Raw genomic sequence first — 10,464 nt, forward strand, 5'->3', positions numbered from 1 at the left:
GCCAAAATATTAAATTAAAGTAAAGTTATATGCTATAAAATGGCGAATTTGTCATTTTCCTGGCTTATGAATGCCAGGACATTGAAGTGTTACCAGAAATTCTTTTTAACTGCTAATACTGTAAAGAGGGAAAGCAAATATTAACCTAATAACAAGTTTATGTATGATTATAATATGCTTGGATGTAATCAAAGTTATTTATTTATATAATGATTGATTATTATGCACAATTTTATTCTGCGCATATCAGGAACAAACAATTTTTTGTTTCTTTCTACAATGGATAAAAAGAATTAATTTAAGCAATTTATGGTCCATCTAACATAAAGGCTTAAGTTGAGTTACTTACTATTAACTTAAAATGACTGTTTTTTAAATTTCTAAGGTAATATGTCATTTTCCTGGTATTCAAGATTTGGTGAATTTCTATTTTTTTTCTCGTGCAAATGTCAATAAACTACACTGCTGTCTATAAGATATTAATAAGTGTGGCTAAAGAAGTATACAAAAAAATTTAGATTATTTTGAAGACTTTAAATTTGAATAAATTTTTTGGTCCGAATTGTCATGATTCGTGAGAATCACCCATATATATATATCTTACTTTTTATATCCATATGTTAACTATTTTTCATAATTTTATTCATCTAGATGATGAAAATGTAAAAAAATCTTTTATTGATAACTTTTTTTAATGATTTACTATTTTTCGGTTTGTTTTGTTTTCTTATTCCTATGATGCTTGAAAAATGTATAAAAGTACATTTTGCCCCGTCACCCCTTTTTTTCTTATGACTTGCCATTTATTTCTGTTTCTACAACACTTCGCTTAAAAATTTCAAAAAAAGAATTTTGTATCTACCTTTGGGATTAACTATTATATTTTATTATAATTCAGTAACATGTTGGTAAAAAAATTTGCAAAATTTCTTCTCCCCATTTATTTTTCTAATTTTTTATAATTTACTAGTTCAAATGATACTGTAAGTACTTGATGAAAAAAATTTATGCAAAATTGCTTTTGCCCCCCCCCCTCATTACTTCCTTTCCACATAACTTATTGGTAAAAATGAGCAAAAATTAATTTTTGACTAACTTAACGAAAGAAAAACATAGAAAAATGTCTCGAAAATGATAACAAATACGCAAACTTTTACCTCGAAAATATTTATTCATTTCGTAATCTTCAATTAATTTGATTTTTGTTTCTTCTGTTCAAATTAAGCGGAATACTATGTGTTTTACTTCACACCACGCAAAAAACAGAATAACTTGTTTTCAAAAGAATCGACAGCAATATGTCTAGTGGGGGAGGGGGGAATTAAAATTTAAAAATTTAATTTTCATGTGGCTAACAATGCTTTTATTCTAAAAGCACATAAAATGATAAAATTATCCAATTTTGAAATAATTTTAATGTGTAATCGGTTAAAGTGCAAATTGCAAGTTCTACTTTTTATAAAAATGCTGAAATTAATATTTAAGCGAGATTATTAAAGGAATTCCTTTATAGTTTAAATCGTAATATAAAAAAGAATTCTTAAAGTCTTATCACAAACTTATATAAAATCAACTTACAAGTAAAACATTTATGTAAAAGACTTGCAAATTGTTTCACGCCCATGTTTGATTTATAATTTTTTTAAAAGCTTTTTATTGAATCCCAATTGTATACAATTAAAACAAGCATTAACACTACTAAACGATAAATCTTTTTTTAGCTATGGACGAATAAATAGCATTATAGATGCCAATTTATTTAGTAGAATTTTATTTACGTTTGTTTTACGGGTTTAATCATTTTGTAAGGCATGTAAGGCGTTAAGGATTCAGTCTTAATTTATTATGATATTCGTATACATCCAGGAAAATGTACTCAAGTTGGCCGTTCAAGGTAATTATGTGGCTAAAACATATTATGTTACAGAGAAGAAAAATAAACTTTCGTAGAAAAAGAGGGTTTGTTATTTACTGGCATAGAAACGGGCTGAAAACCACCGAAAACATGCATATACCATGTTTCAATGGTCCCCAAAAATGCATGATATATCAAATATGCGAAATAAAGAAAAAACATTTTATATTTTGAAGTATCTTCCCCCTCCCCTCAATTGAAACTCTAATTTTCATGAACCATTCATTAATCCAGTTAAGACTTTAAATTCTCAAACAATTGATTAAACTTTGAACTATAATATCAGTACCTTAATCCATATTACAGTGCCAATTTGTAGCAACTTCAAGGTATTAAACTGAATCAGTTTTTTGCTCGAACTGAACTGTAGTACAGTTTAAAAAATGTGATAATATGGATAACTTTTGCACCATATAAAGCCGGTAGCCACTTTGATAATATGTGCAGTTTAAACTAGCTCAATAATTTCTGAAATATTGTTTCCAACAACTCATTTCACCATTTTGGAAACTGTACTTTTGTAGACGAGCAAGTTAAACTTTAGAATACCAGATTGTTCAACTAACTTTATCAGTTATGTCATGAAATAACTAGAACTAAGCTTTATATTAAATAGCAGATGTAATATGTAAGAGGTAACGTACGTACGCAGAGAAAAACTCAAGAACTGAAACAAAGATGCATTTACCATACGCAAAAATATACAAAATTTTGATGAACCTCGTTTCGAAACCCCGTAGGCAGTGTAACTTTTTAACTTCTCTTACATCGTTCATTAATTCTTATTTATACCTAAACTATATTATTTCACAATATCTAGCTATATTTTTTACAACCTCTGTTGCGAATTTCTGTTTCTTTAACATAGCGTTTCGATATTATGAAATTAATTATAAAAGAAATTACATAATTGAATCACGTGCGATGCAAGCATGAAATGAAATAAAAGACTTAAGACTTAGGTAGTCTTATAATCGCTCAGCATACTATGTGTACTGTTTTGTTGATTTTATTTATTAAATTATTGCTACATTAAATTTGAGCCTTTTTGACAATTGCACCATTGCCGCAGAAACTAGATACTTATAAATGTTCGAATGATTTTTGAGTCCTTGTAATTTAAGGGAAAATTCATAACGAAACATTTTTCGTATTTTAAAACTTAAAATATCCCGTTTCCCAGATTCGATTTTCTTTTTAATTTCACATTCAGCAAACCACCAAAATGCTCTGTTTGCTTATTGTTAATTTCTTCTCTCCGCATTAATTTCTTCTTTAAGTGGTAAATAAGAAGGCATAAACAATAGAACTATAACCTTCCGAAAAATTTTGAAATGAAAATTTAAATTTTAATGATTCCACTTCTATTGAAATTATTAAAATCCTTTCGAACAAACAAAAAATAAAGAGTTTTACAAATAAGCAACGTTTTTTTGTGATTTAATATACTTAAGCTAAAACTGTTTTTTGAAATAAACAAAACTATTCATCAATCTAGTTCCACGCACGCAAAATCTGGAGCCACGTCAATCTAACGTATACATCCAGGAAAATGTACTCAAGTTGGCCGTTCAAGGTAATTATGTGGCTAAAACATATTATGTTACAGAGAAGANCGAGTGAGTTTTAGTATAGTAAATGTTGAAACATTCAGCATTCAAATGATTATCTACGATAGCTATATATATTTAAACTGAAATCACTTTACTTCACACTTACTAATTCTAAACCAAGTTTCTTGGTCTGAAATTTTACAAGGGATCTTTTTTTTACCACGAGTTTAAGTATGCGTTCCAAGTGTCAATTTAATTTACCACGAATAGATCTGAAAACTGATATAACTGACTTAGAGCGATATCTTAACAGTGTAAAATGTCCTTAATTTTCTCTTTAAGAAGAATAATGATTTTATTTCAAGACATATTTTAAAATAATTTCGACTAACATATGTTAAAATCAGCTAAAATTTGTTAAAATAAAGGAAATATTTAGAAAAGAAGCAGTCATAAATGAAAAGAAAATGAAAAGAAAAATCTTTGCTATCAATTTCCGAATAAATAAACTAGCTCTTAAATATAAAATTCTTTGTTTTTTTTTAACAGGAAATGCACAAAATAAGGCCAGTCATTTCGTACATTTGATGTAATTTTTTCTTCTTGCTTTTAGTATAAAGAAGACGTTCGAAATAAGGCTAAATAATTCTTACATTTGAGCTATTTTTTTTATTGTAAATAATCATTCGAAATAGGGCTAGTGATTTCTTACATTTGAGTTCAGTTTTGCTTCTTTTTTAACGTAAAGGAGTCATTTTGACATATTTTTTTAACGAAATTGACAAATTTTAAATTAAAATAAACTCCCAGTGAATAGTTTTATTTAGCTTTGCACAAAAATTATTATTTTCATAATTGCTATGCCTAACGAATCTATTAAAGATATTTTGTAAATTTTAGTTCACTAAACGCAAGATTATACTCTACAATAAGTTCGGGTATAATAAATAGCATTGTTTATAACTTGCTACTTAACATGCTGAGTAAGAATTAAAATTTGAAGTATTAAAAAATTTGATATTCTTTTTCTAGTTGCAGAATTAGTTTCTTAAAAAAATTGAACAAAAGTAAATTTAAATATGTAATAAAATTTATAATTTAGCCATTTAAAAATTTTAAAAATGAAAAATAAATTCAATTACAATAAATTTACAAATGCATTCCTGACTATAATGAACTAAATTTCTATTCAAAATACGAATTTAGGGGACATCAAGATTAAAGAATGTATCCCCGCTCTCTGAATTTGAAATATGAATTCCATAAATTGAGTAATTACGCCACTTCGGCGTAACTACTTAACGCCTTCCTTTTAGTTTTTAAGTTTTGTGAAATTTCTTTGAGTAAATTAAAATGATTTTTTTCTTCTTCCTAAAAATAAAACTTGATTAAAATTTTTTAACACGCACATGTTTCAACACTTGAAATTCATGTTATGTTTTCAAGATCTATTACGCTTTCAAGATGCAGAAATATTTTATTTCAAATCCTAAGCTTTCTTGTTATGATTGACGAAAAATCACAAATATAAATTTATATATCATAATTCTAAATTCATAGTTTTCAAATTTATTTAACGTAAAACAATAGAAATATAAAGCAGAAAAAAAAATAATTTTTGTTTTTAAATAATATTACTGATTAATCAGGAGAGAATGTTTTTATAAACCAATTTAAAGCAAAGATATGTAAATAATTTTCAAATCTGTTACACAGTTATGTCAAAAATTTCAGAAATGAAACATAAACATATTCGATTAATTACCTGTATCTATGAATCCCAAACAAGAAATGTAGAAAATAAGGATAAAAATACTGATTTTTGCAATCATCTCTTCGATATAAATGTCACTTTTAAATCTAAAGAGTGGCAAACAAAACTGGTCTATTAAAAAGTATACTTTATATATAACTGTTCTGGCTTTAAACGACAAAAATAAAAGTATAATTGTGTTAAACTAAATAACTTAATCCTAATTTTGACGAATTTAAAACAATTCTATGAACTGGACTTATTCTTACGAGTTCCTATTGTTTGCATTACCACGAATGACTTGGAGTGTGTTTAACGAATTCTAAGAATATACTATAACAGTGTACTTGAAAATAGAATTGAATTATAAAATTTTCCAAAATACGATTAAAGTTTGGAAATATCAGATATTTTTTAACAAATTACGATTTGTTTTATGTAAATTCCTCAATAGTTTTTTAGATTAAAGTTTTCAGAATTATATTTAAATCTTTATAAAATAAAAACAAATGCGCCATTGTATTAACTTAAAGATAATTAAGACAATAGCACCAAGCATAAGTTTTTGATATTTATTTTATTCAAAAATTAAGCGTAAATTAAGGAAACCGAAAAAAAAAGATCTAAAGTATGATCGATTTCACACCATTTACAAAAATTGCAAAAAAACTTATTTTCTTGTAATTTTTCTTTTTACTTCAGTATTTTACTTCTAAAAAAGTTAAATATGAAGAACGATAAAAACTATGAAAGCTTAAAAATTGCGGTTTGTTTATTTATTATCTTGTCCGTATCAGTTCGTATAATACTTTTTGGTTTTAGTACAACCGCTTGGTTATACATTCTTTATTAAGCCGATACTCATATCGATCGTGAAGAAGTTACCTTTGTGTAAAATATTTTTATTTTGGACTTTTTCTTATAAAAAATGAATTTTTGAATTCAAAAAATGAATTCACTATACAGGATGTATTAACCTAAAATTTGGTACTTATTAGTCATTATACTTTCTACAGAATCTGTTTTTCTGTCTACATTTTTCCCTTTTGTCAGTATTCGCAAAGATCGTAAGAAAATTGTTTTTGTGTAAACTTTTTTTTTAATTTTTTCTTGAATGTAGCTTACTTTTCTTCATGAATCTTCATACCTTTTGGTACTTCTGTACTTAATTATTATTAATTATATGTTTAAAATATTCGTATATCGGAATAAAATGTCGAACAATACAAATTATAGTTATGTTTGAAAAAGAAGTATATTGTGTGCTATTTCAATAACTATGTTATTTCATATTTAGAACAAATAGTGTTAAATAACTTTGTTCCCAAACTTTTCAAAATAATCTCATAAATTTTATTTGACACAATTTTACAATTTAGACAATTAGACACAATCTATAAGTTCTTCTAAGTAATTCATCTTGATTTTTGTCCATTTGGAAGACATATCTTTTGCGAAATCTTGTACAATTATATTGTATCCTTCCTGCATAATTCCGAGTATGTCTAGGATTGATTTTGTGACTATCTACAGAATCACAGCGCATCATTATTCAGATAATGTGCTTTGATTGTTTAAAAAATATTGTTCAAGTAAATGTTGAAACATTCAGCATTCCAATGATTATCTGCGATAGCTTATTTATTTCTGGCTATACGTCTGAATCCAGGCAATACCTTTAATGAACAACCAAAAACTTATCTCTCAGAAAATCTAATTGTGCCAGTAATATTTCTAGCCATTAAAAAATATTTTATCACTGCGAGGCAAGTCTTCATTACAAGACATCACATCTTGAGTGAATTAATTTGAAAATTTGGCGAATTAATTTATTGATAATGGGAGAACTAATTTAAACTTTTTATTCAAATAAAAAGACATTGCTTTTTTCAAAGGAACAAAAATTTTAATACAAAATTTCTGAATTTTTAAAAATTTTGTAAGGTATACAAATTTTTGTATCATTTAAAAGAATATAATTTTACATGATAAGGCACAAAATTAGAGCAAAATCGGTTTAATAGTTCCTGAGAAATTGAATTTCAAAAAAATCTGATATTTGAAATTTGATTTCTCAGGAACTATTCAACCGATTTTGCTGAAATTTTGTATTTTGCTATGTAAAACTATGTTCTTTAAAATGATGCAAAACTTCTATGCCTGACAATCTGAAAAATTTTTGATCATTATTAAAAGAAAATTATGAAAAATAGTAAATATTTTCTAAAAGTTATTTTTGCTTAATATTGTCCTTGGATAGACAAATTTTAGAATTATGAGCAAAAATTTTTCAATTCGCTTAAAAAGTTCTCGGAATTTAGTGAAATACGCAAAAAGTAAAATTAACAGTACAGGATCCAAACTTTGGAGTGTTCTGACCAAACTGTTGGGACCATATTTTCCAGATATCCCCTCTATTTTGGGGGTCAAAAATCCGAATTCGTGGGAAAAAAAGGTATGTTTATATTCAGATAAAGTACGTTTTTGTATCTGATTTCGTAATTTAAAATATCGTCTGCACTAATTTAATTGCAGATTTGAGGTTACACTCTTAAGCCATTGAGTCCTAGAACGTGAAGACCCAATCATTAAAATAAAATTTTTCAAGGTGGTCCGTTTTTTTTTTTTTTTCGTGCAGTTCTTTTTTTTTCTTTTACGTGGACTAGATTTTATTAATTTCACCTATCACAACGTTCCTAGGAAAAAAAATTTAAATATAGGCTACTTTCTGTAAAGAAATGATATAGAACGCTGCAAATATTCAGTGCAACATTGGCCTATTCACAAAAACAATTATTACTAAATTTCTAACAAAAATAAGTAGGCGGAAGTTGGTATCATATTTGCCGGAAAAATCAACGAATTGTGAGAATGTTAAAAGAAGAATACACAGTCCTTGAACATCCTGTTGCTCAATTCTTTTTAAGAAAATATTCATCTAAAAATTTTAATAGTTTTTCAAATTCGCAAAGAACAGCAATATCAGGTTCAAATTTTACATTTCTTTGCTTAATTTTAAATATAAATACAAAATTTAATACATTCCTTCAGTTAAATTATAATTTTATAAATTTTCCCTTTTCAAGGTCTATTATTAGTTTAAAAGCTTTATAATCATTCTATTTTCTTTTTATCAGTATATGACTTGTTTAAAATGCTTTAAGGTATCTGACTTGTGCAAAAATTGAGATTATTATAAATTTAGAAATCTTGTATTCTTAGCTTTCTGAAAATACTTTACTTTTGTCTGTATTCTAATTATTGCATTTTTTCTGCAAGGCGATAACAGTGGATAGACAAATGATTTTAATTCTTTAAATTCGTTTTTATCTCAAAATCAGATTTTCTCCCATTTTATACCACCTTAAACATGATATCTCATGTTGTTTTTAAAATAACTGTCAACAATTTTTCATGAGCAAATTCTATGATTATAGACCGCATGTTTTGAACTATAGACTAAGAGAAAATGTAAAATTTCAGTTTTTATGCATATATTTAACAGAAACAAGTGCGAAAATTTTTGAAACTAGTGGGCTGCTCCCCCTGCTCGCTTACGCTCCCCAACCCCCGAAAATTGCTGCGCAATCTTATATGGCTTGCCTCGCAAACCAAGCTCGCTTCACTCGCTACTAACTTAGGTACATTGCAAATGCACAAAATTCTAAGAATTCAAAACAATCATTCAAATCCATATAAAAACTTTTTTTTAAAAAAAAANATTGAATTTCAAAAAAATCTGATATTTGAAATTTGATTTCTCAGGAACTATTCAACCGATTTTGCTGAAATTTTGTATTTTGCTATGTAAAACTATGTTCTTTAAAATGATGCAAAACTTCTATGCCTGACAATCTGAAAAATTTTTGATCATTATTAAAAGAAAATTATGAAAAATAGTAAATATTTTCTAAAAGTTATTTTTGCTTAATATTGTCCTTGGATAGACAAATTTTAGAATTATAAGAAAAAATTTTTCAATTCGCTTAAAAAGTTCTCGGGATATAGTGAAATACGCAAAAAGTAAAATTAGTACAGTACAGGATCCAAACTTTGGAGTGTTCTGGCCAAACTGTTAGGACCATATTTTCCAGATATCCCCTCTATTTTGGGGGTCAAAAAACCGAATTCGTGGGGAAAAAAGGTTTGTTTATATTCAGATAAAGTACTTTTTTGTATCTGATTTCGTAACTTAAAATATCGTCTGCACTAATTTATTTGCATATTTGAGGTCACACTCTTAAGCCATTAAGATTAAGTCCTAGAATGTGAAGACCCAGTCATTAAAATAAATTTTTTCAAGGTGGTCCGTTTTTTTCTTGTTTTTTTTAGCACAGTTCTTTTCTTTCTTTTTTTACGTGGACTTGATTTTATTGATTTCAAGTATCACAATGTTCCTAGAAAAACATTTTTAAAGATAGGCTACGTTCTGTAAAGAAATAATATAGAACGCTGCAAATATTCGGTGCAACAATTGGCCTATTCACAAAAACAATTATTACTAAATTTCTAACAAAAATAAGTAGGCGGAAGTTGGCATCAGATTTGCCGGAAAAATTAACGAATTGTGAAAATGTTAGAAGAAGAACGCACAGTCCTTGAACATCCTGTTGCTGAATTCTTTTTAAGAAAATACTCATCTAAAATTTTTAATAGTTTTTCAAATTCACAAAGAACAGCTTTGAACTTTTTTTTATGAAAAAAAAAGTTCAAAATACTGTCTTTTTTAGCTTTTACTTTTTTCAAATTTAATTATTACATTTATATACTATTTAGTTCAGCTCTTTTTTCTTTTTGCTTTTCGTTAAATAATAATAATTTTAAAGTTTCTTAAATATTAACAAATTAAAAATTATATCAATGTATTTTTTCATAATATCCAAAAGAAATGTTTTAAAAGCGCCAAGCCTTTGCCTCATGTATATGCAAATTCCCTTGCCTTCAGCATAACCGTGAGAGAGTTTCGTGGTTTTTCTCTCAATGCAAGACAAATGCAAGTTAGTTCCATCAAAAAGTCCTGGATGAAGGCAAACTTCTCCCAATGCTTGGTCCAGGAGTTCCCATGGGTTCAAAATTACAAGGCTACGGAGTTGAACATTAGTAGTCGTAAACCCAAAAAATTGGGTCGGCTGTTCAACGACGGTTATAAAATTAAATATACTATACCTATTACCATACTTATTAAAAAAGCCCATATCGGACAATTATTTTTGTGAATTGAAAGTATATTTTATTAATGATTG

The 10,464-nt window shown here is 27.0% G+C and overlaps 1 protein-coding gene across 2 annotated transcripts in view; it reads right to left on the reverse strand.

Annotated features, from left to right (window-relative positions):
- LOC107446847 (uncharacterized) overlaps window positions 1-5,397 on the reverse strand; it is a 23,114-nt gene extending 17,717 nt beyond the window's left edge. The window contains exon 1 of one of the 2 annotated variants that reach the window (XM_071179309.1): window positions 5,234-5,397. In XM_071179309.1, the coding sequence (XP_071035410.1) occupies window positions 5,234-5,300 (67 nt within the window). In that variant the 5' untranslated portion in view covers window positions 5,301-5,397. The remainder of the gene's footprint in view (window positions 1-5,233) is intronic. The other variant, XM_016061621.3, reaches the window with a different exon arrangement.
- Between the last annotated feature and the right edge of the window lie 5,067 nt (window positions 5,398-10,464).

This window comes from Parasteatoda tepidariorum, chromosome 3 (genome assembly GCF_043381705.1).
Source record: "Parasteatoda tepidariorum isolate YZ-2023 chromosome 3, CAS_Ptep_4.0, whole genome shotgun sequence".
NCBI lineage: Eukaryota > Metazoa > Arthropoda > Arachnida > Araneae > Theridiidae > Parasteatoda > Parasteatoda tepidariorum.